General features: G+C 41.8%; 1 protein-coding gene across 2 annotated transcripts in view; it reads right to left on the bottom strand.

Annotated features, from left to right (window-relative positions):
- Positions 1–8,849: 8,849 nt before the first annotated feature.
- Positions 8,850–17,149, bottom strand: part of nexmifb (neurite extension and migration factor b) — a 50,324-nt gene continuing 42,024 nt past the window's right edge. For both annotated transcript variants that reach the window (XM_034093575.2, XM_034093576.2), the window contains one exon: positions 8,850–16,304. In XM_034093575.2, the coding sequence (XP_033949466.1) occupies positions 12,109–16,304 (4,196 nt within the window). In that variant the 3' untranslated portion in view covers positions 8,850–12,108. The remainder of the gene's footprint in view (positions 16,305–17,149) is intronic.

Genomic DNA, 17,149 nt, shown 5'->3' with positions numbered 1-17,149 from the left:
GACACTTATGTATGTATAACATCTGAAGATATTTAGTTTTATTCATGTTTTTACTAGGGCTGTCAAACGATTACAATTTTTAATCAGATTAATCACAGTTTAAAAATTAATTAATCATGATTAATCACCATTCGAACTATGTCCAAGATATGCCATTTATTTATGTATATTGTTGTGGGAATGGAAAGATAAATGAAAGCAGGCGGATATATCCATTTAACATACAGTATCTATGTTTATTATAAAAAAATTCTGCATGTCAAAATGAAAGACAACCCACACACCTATCAATCATCAAACCGTGGGGTCTTAATTCATTACGTGTTGATTTCTATCAACGGGGAGTACTTCAGGAAAGTCGACAGGGGGGGGGGGGCGGCGGCGGCGGCTAGTGGAGTACTTCGTGACCACAGAGTGTGAACGTTGTGATCAGCTGTTTTAGCGCAGTTCTCCAGTGATGGGGGGAGTCTCCCGTCCCTCCGCAGCCGGTTGGCGTAGTTTTAGCACAGTTCCGTTGTACAGACCGACGTTAACAGCAGCCCTGTCTGTGCACACGGAGACCGACTCTGTCGTCCGGTGATCTAACCGCCTTCTGGAAAAGCTTCACAAGTACGTCGGTACGCAAATGCGCTTTGTGACACAAGTGACGGTACGCATTTCAGATTACGCACATAACCTGCGTACCAGTTATGTGCACCCCTGTACCAGAGCCATATTATTACTATTATATGGCTCTGCCCTGTACTACAGCAAGAGTATTCTCCGTCGGGACTTCCTGCAACAACACCACGCCGTTATCAAAGATGTTCTATTGAGAAGACGATCACTACGTGACAAAAGTTTTCAAAACCGTGGCTACTGAAATCAATCTTACTAACTGCTGTCTGTGCAATTTACTCCGCGAGAGTTGGCAGACTTTATTTTGCTTACTTTAACATCATTTTTCATGGTGGGGCTAAGCCATTTCTTGGTATGGGTGTAGCCTACCCCAGCCATACCCTGGCGCTGCCACTGGTGGCACGTATGGGGCGGGCCATTCTGCACATGCGTTAAATGCTTTAAATATTTTAACGCAATTAATTCAACAAATTAATTACCGCCGTTAACGCGATAATTTTGACAGCACTAGTTTTTACATAATTTTACAGGATATTGCTATACTATTTCTCATGTTTTACACATTAAAATCTGATTTGTAAAACATCACAGACAGAAAGGTATATCCGTCATTTAATGGTAAACTGTTGAAATTGTGATTCCATAGATGTGTCTCCCATCACCCAAATCCCCTGACTATTCATCCAATCAGCGAGTTGAAGATCTTTCCTACATCTGTTTCCGGTATTGTTCCTGTAATGAGAGTTCACATTTATGCTACATTGAAGGGTGGAATTGACTACACATCTTCAGAAACATAATTTGCTTCAGATATAACTCATATCAAATAAAGTATACAAATATAAGTAATAAAAAGATAAAACACTGGCATGTAATTTACGTTAGAATAAATAGAATGGTTTCGAATAATAGATGAGAGTAAAATCTACGTCACTTTACAGCCCCGCCCACTTTTGGGGAAACCAATGCTGTCATTTGAACTGCGATCAAGCCTGAAGCCACAGAGCTCTTCTGTTACTGTCCTTTCTTCTTAGAGGAAGTACAGAAACACGTAACTCTGGATTTGTTTTAATGTTTGAGGTGCAATAAACGACACAGCAGCGTTTTGGCATGTTAAAACTATTGTTTTCTGCCTCGCTCATGAGAGTTGGCGAAATTACAGCCTACTGATTTCAAATGTGTGCTCTAAAATGATATTTATAAATGACTATTATCATTATTATAAGCAAGACAATAAATAGAAAAGATATGTAGAAAATAAACGTATTTGAGATACGTTCATAGGCAAGGCAAGGCAAGGCAAGTTTATGTATATAGCACTTTTCAACACAAGGCAATTCAAAGTGCTTACAAAAATGAAAGACATTAAGAAAATGGCATTTAAAATCAGTCATTAAAAAGAAAAGCTAATACAATAAACATTAAAAGAAAAAATACATGGATAAAAGTTACAGTGCAGTTTAAGATATGAATAGTTCAATTAAAAGCAGCGACAAAAAGAAAAGTATTCAGCCTGGATTTAAAAGTAGTCAGAGTTGCAGCGGACCTGCAGGTTTCTGGGAGTTTGTTCCAGATATTTGGAGCATAATAACTGAACGTTGCTTTACCATGTTTAGTTCTGACTCTGGGGACAGAAAGCTGAAGATATTCATAAGAAACGTAACGTGGGAGAAAATGTTTCTAGAAGATATGTAGAAAATAAACGTATTTAAGATACGTTCATAAGAAACGTAACGTGGGAGAAAATATGTATCTAGAAGATATGTAGAAAATAAATGTATTTGAGATACGTTCATAACGAACGTATACGTGGGAGAAAATACGTTTCTAGCTAAACGTAATTGAGAATGCATTTTCGTTCTGTGGGAACGTACTTTTTAGGAGACAGGGTTGCAATGACCTCATATTATCTCTCTCATTAAAGTTACATCACCCATTATAACACTAGTCTTTCCTTTATTCTCTTGTCTCTTCTCTTGACTGAATTACAATAGTCCTGTCTTTAACTAAATGTAAAGTCCTTCTTCTGCACCTTTTGAAGATTCCAAAACAGGCATTTGTACTGTATGTGTTTGGAGAAATGACACAACAAATGGCCGAGATTTGTACTATAGAAACTTGAAATCTTGTAGTGCAGGACAAAATACTAATTGGCTTAGCCTTCCAGGTTATATAGGCTTTGTTTTGCAATATGTATTCAAAGGTCACTTCTTATTTAAAATATTACATTTCTGAGGATAAATACAAGCAATCATCATACTGCCTTCATCATGTAACATCCCGTCATGTCTGCTAAATTGTTCATGTCATGTTAATCAGGTTCAGGTTATTGTTTCACGTTTAGTTCATAGCCCAGGTTAGATTTATGTTTAGTCAAGTCTTTTTGTTCACCTGTCTAGTCCTGTCATTGCACTTCCTGTTTTATTTTGTACTTACCTCTGGTCTCATTTCAGGTCCCTTTACTTCCTCCCTTTGTGTGTTTTCCCGCCATCGTCAGTGTCTGCCCCGCCCCTGATTGTTTCCACCTGTTCCCCCTTACCTCATGTATAAATAGTCCTGTCTCCCTTTGTCCTGTGCCAGTTCGTCTTGTGCCTTGTGCCATTTAGAGAGCCAGCTTGTCTCGCCCAGAGATTATTGTATTTTGTGACCATAGTCAAGTTTATTTAGTTTGTAATTTGCTTTGCTATGTTTTGCCTCTTAGGAGTGATGTTTTGTTTGAACTTTATACTTTTACAAAGTAAAGACTATTTTTGAACAAACTTTCTTTTGAGTCGTGCGTTTGAGTCCAAGTGTCTGTAAGGTCCTTAACACATCAAGAGTCATTGAAGCCCAATACGAATTGATCCTCCTAATAAAAGCGTTTCATCTGTATTAATACAGTTGACACGTGTTTTCAAAATGAAATTAAGGGATTATCTGTAATGAACATTATAAAATAAATCTTCATTCTGCTGTGTTTTATTTCAAAAGTGTTCAGAAAGATTAAATCAATGATATAGAAAGATCTTAAAATCAACATTATTATTAACTTCAACTAAAGTACATTTTAATAGCGTGCACAAATGTGTTAATTGCCATGCACCTGATGTTTGATACTGTTTACGTTCAATTTCAGCTGTTTTGGGCAAAAATCTTATATTGACTAAACTATTTTTTATGATTTGCTTTGATTTAGTTATTTGGAGAAATCATTGAAAAGGTAAAACTTGAAAAAGTGTTATTTAAATTGTAAATGTTTGCACACAACATTATTTACTTTTGAACCGATGTTGATTTTTCTATTTCCTTGATGCCTGGGAAATATATCCAGCCTGTAGTGCAACATGCACATTTTCTATACATGTATAAGAATAACATGAACACGTTAAGTTCCTCTCTCTCCTCTTTTAATAACACAATCAAATCATCTTTAATTTTCCCATGACCTTCACTCCCAAACATAATTTTGTTATGGTTTGCATTTTATACTTGTATCCAGTTTGGACAGATATGTTTGAGAAAAAGAAAAAAAAGCTCCTTTAATGGGTGAATCTGTATATCCTGCTAAGTCAGTAGTATTTTAGTTATTTTTAGTTTAGTACTTTTTCAGCTGAATAAATATTATAACTATGGTTTTGTTCAGCATTGCCAGCTTCACTGTTGAGCGTGATGTTGTGCCCAGCATTCTCATGTACTGTGCTCTGAAATCAAAATGTGGATAAGCATAAAACAACACTAAAATAAACACTACAACTTGTAAAACTTTTGAAAAAACACAAGGGTATTACTCAAAAAGTACACGATAAAAATACTTGATTGTACTTGTGGCAGTAGTCCAAGTAGTACTCTGTCCAGCAGTACCACTTTCACTGAGGACTTATGGAAAAAATCATTTTATCTCTCATCAAAGATGACAGAAAACATACATTATTGTACTCTGGAGGGGAGTTTGACAGGGTATTACTCAAAAAGTACACAATAGAAGTACTTGATTGTACTTGTGGTCGTACTCCAAGTAGTACTCTGTCCAGCAGTACCACTTTCACTGAGAACTTATGGCAAAAAATCATTTTATCTCTCATCAAAGATGGCAGAAAACATACATTATTGTACTCTGGAGGGGAGTTTGACAGGGTATTACTCAAAAGGTACACGATAGAAGTACTTGATTGTACTTGTGGTGGTACTCCAAGTACGTTGTCCGACCCTTGTCACTTAACTACAGGGGTCCCTCAGGGCTCTGTTCTCGGTCCCCTCCTCTTCTTCTTGTACACAAACCCGCTCGGATCTGTCATTAGCCCGCATGGTTTTTCATACCACTGCTACGCTGACGACACCCAATTAATTCTGTCCTTTCCCCGCTCAGAGACCCAGGTCGTCGCACGCATCTCTGCTTGTCTAGCTGACATCTCTCAGTGGATGTCTGCTCATCACCTCAAGCTCAACCTTGACAAGACTGAACTGCTTTTCCTTCCGGGAAAAGATTGTCCCACTCTTGACCTAACAATCAACATCGGCACCTCTGTTGTTTCCCCGACTCAGACTGCAAGGAATCTGGGTGTGATCCTAGATAACAACCTGTCCTTCACTGCAAACATCGCTGCTACAACCCGCTGCTGCAGATACACGCTCTACAACATCAGGAAGATACGTCCCCAGCTGACCCAGAAAGCCACGCAGGTTCTGGTCCAGGCTCTCGTCACCTCACGCCTAGACTACTGCAACTCCCTCCTGGCTGGTCTACCTGCATGTGCCATCCGACCTCTGCAGCTCATCCAGAATGCAGCGGCTCGTCTGGTCTCCAACCTTCCTAAATTCTCCCACACCACGCCGCTCCTCCGCTCCCTCCACTGGCTTCCGGTAACTGCTAGAATCCACTTCAAGACAATGGTACTTGCGTACCATGCTGCGAATGGATCTGGCCCTTCCTACATCCAGGACATGGTTAAACTGTACATCCCAGCACGTGCACTCCGCTCTGCATCAACCAAACGGCTCGCTGCACCCTCGCTGCGAAGGGGACCCAAGTTCCCATCAGCAAAAACACGTGGGTTTGCTATCCTGGCTCCAAAATGGTGGAATGAGCTCCACATTGACATCAGGACAGCAGATAGCTTACACACCTTCCGGCGCAGACTGAAAACTCATCTCTTTCGACTCCACTTCGAGCGATAGAACTATTAACAAAGCACTTATATACTAATAAAGGACTGGCTTAACTAAAGCCAGTTGAGTAGCACTTGAAATGTTTTTGCTCTATGAAGCCTGATGTACTTATATGATTCTGTTTTCTTCAAGTTTGTATTTTGTTGGTCGAACGCACTTATTGTACGTCGCTTTGGATAAAAGCGTCAGCTAAATGCAATGTAATGTAATGTAATGTAGTACTCTGTCCAACAGTACCACTTTCACTGAGAACTTATGGCAAAAAATCATTTTAACTCTCATCAAAGATGGCAGAAAACATACATTATTGTACTCTGGAGGGGAGTTTGACGGGGTATTACTCCAAAAGTACACGATAGAAGTACTTGATTGTACTTGTGGTCGTACTCCAAGTAGTACTCTGTCCAGCAGTACCACTTTCACTGAGAACTTATGGCAACAAATAATTTTATCTCTCATCAAAGATGGTAGAAAACATGCATTATTGTTCTCTGGAGGGGAGTTTGACAGAGTATTACTCAAATAGTACACAGTAAAAATACTTCCTACCTAACCCTACCTATTGTATTTGTGGTAGTAGTCTAACAAGTACTGAGTCCAACAGTACCAATTTTATTAAGAAAAAAAATCATTTGATCCCTCATCAAATATCATTGATTGATTGATCAATTATAACATCAGCTCTTGTACTACCGTCAGCGCCGCTTCTCGGCGATTACCGTAAAGACGCTATTAATCACGCACTCAAAAATGAAGCGCTGCTCATTTGACCAAGCAAATGCGAGAGACGGCTGAGTTGACCGCAGTAGTCACAGTGTGTTTTAAAATGGTTCCCATTCCCATGTTGACAAAGGAAATAGCATATAATACAAATAGTCCTTGTTATAGGAAAACATTTCCAATAGTAATTTTCAATAAACAAAAAAAGTGCAATAACTGAAATCCTGTGTGACTGTTTTGCAACATCAATTCCTTATTTTCATAATTCAGTGGAGTGGTGCACTTGTACAAAGGTTCACAGTTACGTATAGCCTGCGGTTTATATTCTATATTGTTCAAGGAAATGTTGTAGTCCTCATATTGTTGTGTCAAATGCACCCACTCACTTATATCCAATTCAATGCCACGTTTCTTAGCGAGGGAGTTCTGCACCTAGGTCCATTGATGATGAGGTTCTCCCTGCTGTCCATCCTGTAAGTTTACAGTTTACAGTGCTTACAATGTGTCACAGGTCAAGCATTTTGTCCCAGCAAAAAAAAAAGAGAAATGGCTCTATTTGATGTGGCAGCTGGAGTTATCATATCTTCCTCTTTGGTTTCAATACTAAAGTAATCTATGTTACTAACATTAAGTCCTACCTTCAGTCTGTTGTTGGTTTGTTGTTTTCAGACAATACTGCTCCTAGAACTAGACTCCTGGTACTAGGATGGGTTAAATGCAGAGAACACATTTCACTGGGTGTGCTGTGTGCTCTGCATGTGTGACCATTAAAGAGGGTTTCATCCCTCCAATTATATTCCATCTATCTAAATCTGTGGCAGTTTAGAGAAATTACTTGAAAGAAAATTACACTTGATACATAACATTTCTTAACTATATAACTACATTTGAACATTATTTGGAGGTCTGTCAAAAACATTTTTCTATAGTCAAACAGGATTTCTCAATTAATGTACTATTATAAATGCGAGGCAACTTTTGATCATTAAGGACTTAAAGCCATGCACTCACTTTTTAACGCATCCAAGTAAACACACAAAGAAAGTCCAATAGAAAAACCAAAGTCAAGACGAATACATTTCTCTTCATCTTTGAAATAATAATTTAAAATTGGAAGAACAATAGATATTTTAAAGGAAGAAACAGCTCCGGCTTATAGCTGGGCCAAGACTTTAGTGTGGGCGGAGGTGGGGTTGTTTTAACATTCAGCAGCAGGACAGAAGATACCCTGGGATGACCCTTTGGCAGTAGGTGGCATCTAGTTACAGAACATTTGTAAACCAATGTGAAAAAAACAAGCTAAAAAGAAAAATTGCAGCCATCATCGACCCCTGTTTGGGAACATTTTGTTTTTCCTCATTTAACCTTAAAACCTTGAAATACACAACTAACAGTAAAGCCAGCAAGCGTAACAAAAACAATGTGTGGGTAATTGTGTTGTTTGTATGTTCTTCTGATTTGACTCAATAAGTAAATGTCTGCATCAGAAGTGGGCATGCTGAGTCTTGCAATGTTACCCTGCAGTCTTGTGGGTAATGATAAGAAAACAAAGAGAAACAATGTTCCTAATGAGAGAGTCTACAGCTGTCCATGCATTGTGAGCACGCACTGACAAAACAACTATGGGTCTTATTTAATAACCACAGGTGAACCTGATCCATTGCATTAGACATTCCATCTTATTACTTACCTGCTCCCTTATTGGCTATGGGTGACTAAAGAACAAAAACAATGCTAATACCACCTGACAATTTTGGAGGCATACATCACAGGCTCTGTTTATGGTGTGAGACAGTATCTCCAGCTCCAATTAAGCATGCCAGAATGAGTTGCAGTGTGGACCACAGCAGCCCAGCTCAGAGTTATGGATGAGCAGTCACTCTAGCAATGCCTGACCCTGAGCACTAATTAGATATGACATTAAAATAACATGAGCCAAAGCCAGGCTTGTGCAGAAATTAAAATGCCTTACGACTAAGAGTCTCCCAATATAATGAATAAGGACAGACTTATTCGAGTTATTGAGGGTGTATTTATACTCACGCATTTTGTGGAAATAGCAAACGTTGTATATCAGATTATATATTTTTTCTATTACTATTATTGTAGCACTACCATAGATGGTAACATGTGTTACTTACTTTACTTCTGACATACAGTATCAATAAGCTGTCTAGTATTAAGTGGCTTCACAAAACTGCATGCATTGTGACCTATTGTGACCTATGTCATATTCTGTTTGCAGAGAAGTAAAAAGTGTGAAGCTTTTATGTGCATTTTTATGTACATTGTATACTGTTATTACTAGCTACAACAAAGCGTGGGTGGTAAAAAACACAACCTAACGCTCTTCAGAAAGCAGCATTCAAAATCTTATTTTAATTTGTATATTTACTCCATAAACATTATTACAAAACTCAGCAAGTTACCAATATTACATTATCACCATACAGGCTTGATCACAAATATTTAAAACCTTTGCAACAGTTACAACAAAACAAAAAACAAAATAATACTCAAATAATTTACATGAAAATCTATAAACAGCAAATTGTTCACAAATTATATATTTTTTCCAGGTTTTCATTTTTTTTCTTTGCTTATTTGTGTTTTGCACAGTAACACAACACTCTCACAACAAGATCATGGTCTTATTACAAAACTCCCAACAAAATGTAAATATTTCTAGTTTTTCTGTTGATACTTTCATATTTTGGTTTTTAAAACCAGAAACTTGTCGTTGTATATCCTTTCCACTGCCCATAGAGGCGCATAAAAGGTTACTCACACACACAAATACTTCACAGCACTTTCTAAGAAAAATATACACTTACAAAATATGTTACAAATTGGCACACAAAAAATATACAAGATTTTGTAGTGTCAAGAGTTCATTAAGATTCCTTCTGGTAACAACTCTAGACAGTATATATAAAGCTCGGTAATCTTTTAATGAAAAGAGCAAAAGTAATTTCAATCAATGTCAAAGAATCATGAAGTGAATACATCAAACATAACATTTCAATATACATTCATAAGAGGGTTAGGTACCTAATCTATTTTGCATTTCTTTTTTGTTAACTCTGGGAAAACAAAAAAATGAAAACGAAAATGAATAAAATAAAATAATTGTCAGCTTTCTTAGCACCATTAACATGAGGCAGCTCAACAGTGGCACATTATAAAAACAAAAAAAAGAGAAACCAACAAAGAAACAATGAACTCAGAGAAGTACATTCAATTTGACAATAGGCAGAAATGAGAGAAGGCAGACTAAATGGGCGTGCAGCCCATGAGGAGCTTCCCATCAGCAGCTTGGTCCTAACCCTGATACACTGGAGAAAATAAACGAAGGATCATGGCAGAGAGGATAGAACAAATAAGAGACAGAGAAAGATTGATTTTGATTCTTGCCATATGCAATCAATCAATTACTATCACCTCAGAATTACCAAATCCAGTGTGACAAGGCCTGTTTTTGAATCAAGCTTCATTTGTCCGCACATCTCCATGCAGTCTCATGTAATTACTGCTATGTTTAAAAATGATATTCAACATTCAAAAGAAAGTGTAAATAAAGGCCTATTGTTTGAGTATATATTTATAAAAGATACTCTTGTAGCAAGTTGAAGTGGCTCTGCATTTCTCCTGAAATACATGTAGTATATAAAATCAAATAATACATCTGATTTAACATGATTGTATGGTTCATTTTAAGGTGGATTTATTTCAGTGCAGTGAGGCAGACTGAGCCCATAGTAATTCATAAAAATGGCCCCGGGAACACACTGGATCAGATAGTATCAATACATTTTCTTTTTCAACTTGTGCCTTTATCTGGCTTTGATTTTCTAGTGATATTAATTTCTGCCAACATATTGACCCATCAACAACTGAAATGACAGTTAAAGACACCATATAAAAAACGATCTTCAAAAAAAGAAGAAAAATTAAGACATTATGTGACAACAGAACCATGAATAAATAGACTGAACACACCAGTGGTGCAACTTATAAGGTATGGCAGTGTTAAGACACAAATTACATGAGAATGTCAAGAAAAATTACTGTTTAAATGACCATCTCAGGTAAGATAGAAGTAAGATTCCCATGTGGAGCTAATGCAAAGACATGCTTTCCTTCATTTACAAGATTACTGATTCCATTTTTACCGAAAACTGCTTTCACATTCACATTAAATCTAACTGCAAAAATGTCATGTCCATTCACGCCTGATGCGTGAATCAGAATCTCGATGGGTAATAAACTGCCTTGAATTTTCAGTACAAAACAGCTATTCAGCGAGGCACAGCCCCGACTGACAAATAGTTCCCCTGCTTACCCTCAAACATCTGCACTCTCCGTGGTCCACAGAAAGCTCGTTTGAGCATCTCTTCTTTTCATCGTCTTCTTCTACAGTAGCCTTCAGAGCAGATCTCCCCTTTGCCTCTTTTTTGTTGCTTCTCAGCGCCAGGCGATGTTGAGGTAAATTGAATTTGGCAAACAAAGTGGGGGTAACGAGGAGAATTCAGAGTCTTTCTGATTTGGTTTAGTGAGTGGTGGCGTACCACTGCCAGCTGTTGGTGCCTTTCATCAGAGAAGAGAGAAAAGTCCCAAATAAAGAATTCCTGTAGTGGCAAGTCTCTGTAAGGAGTCTCCAGCCCGAGCAGCCAATACTCCAATGGATAGAAAAGAGGAACAGCCAATATTCACACATATATAAGAGGTCATTTACACAGCATTGTTACTTTTGGCACATTGATTTTAAGATTATAATCATCTTTTTTTGCAAATATTGCATGTCTCTGTACAACAACATTGACAAAAATACTCTGAGGGTGGAGCTTTTATGAATTTGCAAGGCGTAAAAATGTACATTTAGATTCCTCTAAACTCCAGAGGAAAAAGAAATGCTCGATAAAAGGAAATGGGGAGACGTTCCAACTTTGAGGGGGGAAAAAAGACGTCTGATATGTCATCAATACAAAATTGTCCCATCTTGTTTATTCAAGATGTCTCGGGCTTATATTGGGCTCATTAATCGTAGGTTTCCTTCTTGAAATGAGCCAGGCAGTGTATGAAGGACAGCAACAACAGGACATCCATATTCTGCGTACAAAAACAGATGAGGAGGAGGGGTGCGTAGATGTCACTCAATGCATTTGTGTATATAGCTACATCTTTAGGGACAAGGGGGATAAATACATTATTCAGGGGAGCAAGTTCTGCTGAGAAAGTACAAAAACAAAGTTCCTCAAAAAAGGCGACAGAACTTTTTTCAAGGCTTATTCTTTTTTCAGACAAAAGTAAAACAAAAACGACTATAAGAAGAACAAACAAAGCAGAAACAACAAAAGCAAGAAAAATGCAGCCATGGTCGTTTCAAATCTCAATCAAGCTTGACACAATCACTCAATAGGTAGTTTGCAAAGTACAAGAAGTTTTTCATGCAGATATTAATATCCTCTTCGGGTGGGGGTTAAAAGGAAGTGGGAGTAGTCAGGGGGGAACGTAGTACTCATGCAGCTCTGGCATAGCGTCAGTGTAGGTATGCTTGGGAGGGAGGGCTGACCAGGTAGTGGGGGGGAGAGAGAAGGGGGTGCAACAGCAGCTGATAACAAAATATTACCTCAGTTTCTCAAAAGAGGTCATCAGTGCTATGTCCTTATTTGGGTCTCTCTCAGCTCGCTTCCCCTTCAGTGTCTCAATCCGCGGGAACTTTGCACTGGTCTTGTGGCGGTACAGCTTTTTGTGTGCGGGCCCAGGGTTAATAAAGTTGGGTTTATCAAACATGTTACAGCCCAGTGCTAGTTGAGGGAATAAGGGATGAGAGGGGTTGAATTTGGCCTGGTTTTTCCCTCCCTTTCCCCCTGCCTTCCTGCCTCTCCCGGTCCCCGTTAGCGCAGCTCCTTTTTTCTTCAGGTCGGCCTCTGTGCCTGCCAAGATCTTTAGGGTCTTTAGGTTGAGGTTATTGGCCTCAGAGGGCATGCAGGCCTCCGACATGGGATTCCACAGTGGCTCAATGGAGGCCATCATGAACCTTTGGACCTCTGCCATGCCAGAGACAATGTTGGACAGAATATTTGAGGGCTCCTCGAATTCTCTCTGGTCGTCCCCAACCAGGCTGTTGCTCTCGGACCAGCCGGCGCCAGACCAGTCCCCAGTGCTGCTACTGTCAGTCAGGCCCGGGCCACAACTACCCGCCTGGTTCTTCGCTGCCTTGCCCTCTAACATGGCCTTTATCTTTTTAGTAGAACGTGAGTTCTGTTTGGGGGTCTTGACCTTTTCTGACTTAGGAGCTCTGGGAGCCCGGACTTTCTTTGGGCTCTGTCCTGCAGCTGTCTGTTTGCAATTGCCTTTCCTCTTTGACTTAATGCTTTTTGCACCAGCCAACATCTCACCAGTCTTTTCATCAAATTCTTCCTTTTTGTCTAAGTGTAGCACATCCTGACTGTTGAAGTTGTGCAGCGGAAACTGTCTGTCTTCCACAGTGTATGCGTTTGCTGTGTGCTCTTGTTGCTGCATGACATCACAGTTCCACTTTACCTCTCTGTTGCAGTCCATGCTCATATCATTAACATCCTGGTAGTCTCCAACGTTCCCCGCCATCTTCATCTCACGCCCCACCACCTGGGGGGACAGGTTGGGGGTCTCGGGAGGGGAGAGCTCCGACAGTGATGAGTGTCTAAACTTGTCTGGGGTGAAGTTGGAGATGTCCAGCAGGTCTGAGGACTCCCTGAGAGGGGTGAGGGCGTCCACGCTCTGCTGAATCACCACTTTAGGGCTGCAATGAGCTAAGAAACTGTCGCGGCCCTCCTCCTCACCCTCTCGCTCGCAGGACTTGAGGCTGAGGGAGCTGTAATTGCTGGAGGAGGCTGACAGAGAGCCCACTGAGTCATAACTGATGAGCCTGCCGTTGTCTGTGCACAGGGACCCTCTCTGGTATTGCACCTGGCCCTCCACACAGGCAGACTGACACACTTGCAGATCGGCCCCAGGCTGCAGCCCTGCCTCCGTCAGGTAGTTCTTCTCGTAAAGTAGCCTGTCAGCCTCGGGGCTCAGCTGGCTGTAGTTAGACACTGGCAGGCTGTCGTTCAGGGGCACAGCAGCTGGGAAGGTGTTGGGTAAGATGGGAGTCTCAGGGGTCTCTGGCCCAAAGCTCTGGCTGTGACTTGCACAGAGCTGTGTGTGCCACATCTGGGGGAAGCTGGGGCAGTTCTGGGGGGATTGCTGGAGCTCTGACTCCGAGGGGGGGGAGAGGACGCAGCTCTGAGCGAGCTGCAGAGAAGAAAACTGTTTCTCCTCAAGGGATAGCCCCAGAGGATACTGCTGCCTAGAGGGCTGCTGGGGGAAATAGGAGATAGCTGCCCCACTGGAGGAATCTGTGGCATCTAACAGGGTCTGCAGGTAGCCCCCCGGGATAACAGGGACCCCCGTTTCCACTGCCTCTGAGGGGGGAGCTTTGTCAGGAGAGCAAGTGGATGAAACAAAGGAGAATTTATCTTCCGATGTGTGAGCGGTGGTGGTATTGTCAGAGAAATGGGGTTTGACTGTAGTTGAACTGATGCCTGCCTCTTCCAACCCAGCAGCGGGGTCCTCAATCTGTGCTGCAGCAACACAGACATCCGTTTCATTTGTCACGCTCCTCCCCTCCTCTCCTTCTGCCTCTTTCATTTTCTTGCTCCTCAGCCTGGCTTCGCTTTTGAATTTCCTTATCCTTACTGTTTTATTTCCTCCCAATCTCCTCCCCTCCCTCTCCTCCCTCTCCTGGGAGCGGCTCTTGGCTGTGACTGTGTGTGTGATGGAGTTTGTGTCTAATGTGACTGGGAGGCCTGGGGCTGCTATTATTCCCCCTACCGTGGGGGTGGCCTCTTCTTCAGTGACACCTCCCTGGCCCAGATCAGAGAGAGGAAAGCACTGTACTGTTGCTGATTGCTCCACAGCGGGAATCCTCTGAACCTTAAGCCTGTTTGCAATCTTGTATTTCCTTTTGGGATGACTAGAATTAAAAGGGCGATGACGGCGTCCGTTTAGATGAAAACCTCGTTGTTGTTTATCTCTGGCAGCCAGCTTAAGCTGTTCCTGTCTCTCTCTTTGCCTCTCCTGCCAGAAATCCTTCAGAGGAGCCAGTGTCTTATATTTGCTCACTGTTTCTGTGTTTAAGCTCACAGGATCCACAGGGTCCAACTTGCCCAGTTTCACCGACATGAGTCTCTCTCCTTTAAACCTGTTGATGATGATGTACTTGATGACCACTGGCGGCTCTTTACGACAGGATTTCCGACGTTTTTTGGGGCACCAGTCCACGTCCTCCTCCTCTTTTTGACCAACTGGAGCTTTCTCTTTTTTCTCTGCATTCTTTTCACTCTCAAGCGAGTCTACGTCATATAAGTAATCGTCACTGTATCGAACCTTTCTCTTGGAGCGCAAACCGTAGTTGAGAGGGTTGGAGGGGCTTAGCAATCTCTTTGAGTGTCCCTTCTTGAACCTGCCCTCCTGCAGGGTATCTGAGGAGGAGCCGGTGCAGGAGCTGTCATCGCTGAACTCGCCTGACTCCTCCGTGGAATTAAAGTCCATTAGGTAGTTCACTTTGGGAGTGCACATGGGTGAGCCTTGGGAACCATCGAGGGGGCTCCTGTCACTGCAGTCTGCAGCTTTCCCCTCCTGCCCTGTCTCCAGGATGAGCTCATCAGATTTGGGCTCCTCAGCGCTCCTCCTCAAGCCTCCCGCTCCTTCCTCTTTCTTGGCACAGTTGGCCAGGACACTGGGGAAGAAGTTGAACTGTGTCTCCTCCTGGAGCACGTTTGTTTTCTCCCTCATGTTGTCCTGGAAAGACTCGTAGCGAATCTTCAGCGAACAGACATCACTGCTTAACGTTGAATCATCGTCTTCATCGTCAAATAGATTGTCTACGTCTTCCTCCGAGAAGAGGTTGACTGACAGTTCATTCTTTGAACAAAGGTCCAGCAGCTCCATCTTACTCTCACTGATGAAGGATTCAAAGTAGCCCCAGTCCTGGCCGGCGTTAGCCAGCAGAACCTCCTCTCCGCTCACTTTGTCCAGTAACAGTCCCTCATACAAGTTCTTAGCTGTTGCGTCATCCTCCGGGTCATCACAGTCTTCCGTTGTTTTGTTTCCGTCAGCTCTCTTGCCCTCACCTTTCGGCAGAGGAAAGCTAAGTAGCTGGTCAGAGAGGAGCTGTTCTCCATAGTGACTCACTGCCTCCCCCGCATGGCTCAGGCACTGGATGCTGATGTTGTTGATGTCAGAGAAGTCCTCTCGGCTCACATCACCTATCCTCACACTGAGCCCAGTCTCTGTGTCGGGGTTGGTGCTGGGGTCATGGGGTGGGTTTTGTATGGAATTAGGGTCAGTAGCATCACGGGTCTCGATGAAGCAGCCGAGGCAGGTGCGGGTGGGCTGAAGAAGACACTCCTCTGTCAGTGCAGACACAGTGCCAGGCTCCATCATTGTAGTTGACAGAGGGAGGGCGACAGGCAGCAGAAGGGAAGTCTTCTGGCCGTCTTCTGTTGGGTCCCAGGAGCTTACAGCTGGGGAAGGAAGTGGTGTGGGAGCGGGAGTGTGCTGAAGGAGGGGGACTACAGTTGGAGTATCATCGGAGGGAGGGCAGGGGGCCACTGTCAGGCCCAAAGAGGGGTCAGAGTCGAGGGGCAGGGAGACGGTTGGCGATGCAGGCGTGGTCCTTTGGTGTGCGGGGCCGGCCTGCTGTGACGTCTCTGCGGCAGGAGGGGGGGAAGATGGAGGGAGGGCAGCATCAACCATGCCGCACAGACTCAGATCGCCACTCTGCTCACATACTCCTGCAGGGGGGGGGAAAAGGAAATATTTCAGATCTTTAAAATCTTTAAAGTCTGAAGTTACATTTTATTGTTTTTACTCTGTAGTTACACTGACATATTTTTTCTTGGCTGCTGAAATTCAATTAGTGTCAATTAACCCCAGTAATGTAATGTAATGCCAGCTTGAACTATATTATTTCAGTTTTGGTACTGGATTCAATAAGACGAAATACCAAGGTGAGAAAGCTTCTTTTTGATTGATGTTCAAATGTAAAAGAAGAGAAGAAACACAGCTGGTAAATCCTACCGAATTCTCTGAACACATAAAACAAGAGGAAGGTGATTTTGAAAAGGAGTCACCTCGCCATGTTACCATGGTGGCGGAGTGAAAGTATTAAAGAGCTACTAGAAATGTGGTTGTAGTAAAAGAACAAAGGGTGCAGTTTTATCAAACACTAACAAGAAACAGTGTAAAATACTCAGAAACAAAAGCTGTCTCTAAATGTCTTGAAAGTGTTAGTGATCAATGGAATTACTTCTACAATCAAGCAACATCTATGTCATGAGATAAAAGTGAGTAAATGGTTAAGTATTAGTTAAATTAACTATGATTCATAGCCGGAGGGCAGTAAAAGTCACTCTAAAATGGTGTTACTGAAAGTAATATTAGCTCAGAGATAACCTTCTTTCTTTACCAACCCAAGAGCAATATATGAGATCAAATTAATGCAGTCATCTTGAATTACCTCCCCCTCCGTTTAGCATTTCATCTCGACAGGCACACTTATCTCTAAGGTAAAGCAAAACCACAACATGACACAGATTGGCAGACACAATAGCAGTAATGGCTTGATTGAAAGTAGGTT

The sequence above is a fragment of the Pseudochaenichthys georgianus genome, chromosome 10, assembly GCF_902827115.2.
Source record: "Pseudochaenichthys georgianus chromosome 10, fPseGeo1.2, whole genome shotgun sequence".
NCBI lineage: Eukaryota > Metazoa > Chordata > Actinopteri > Perciformes > Channichthyidae > Pseudochaenichthys > Pseudochaenichthys georgianus.
The sequence above is the reverse complement of the archived record's forward strand: the minus strand, read 5'-3'. Positions and strand labels throughout refer to the sequence as shown.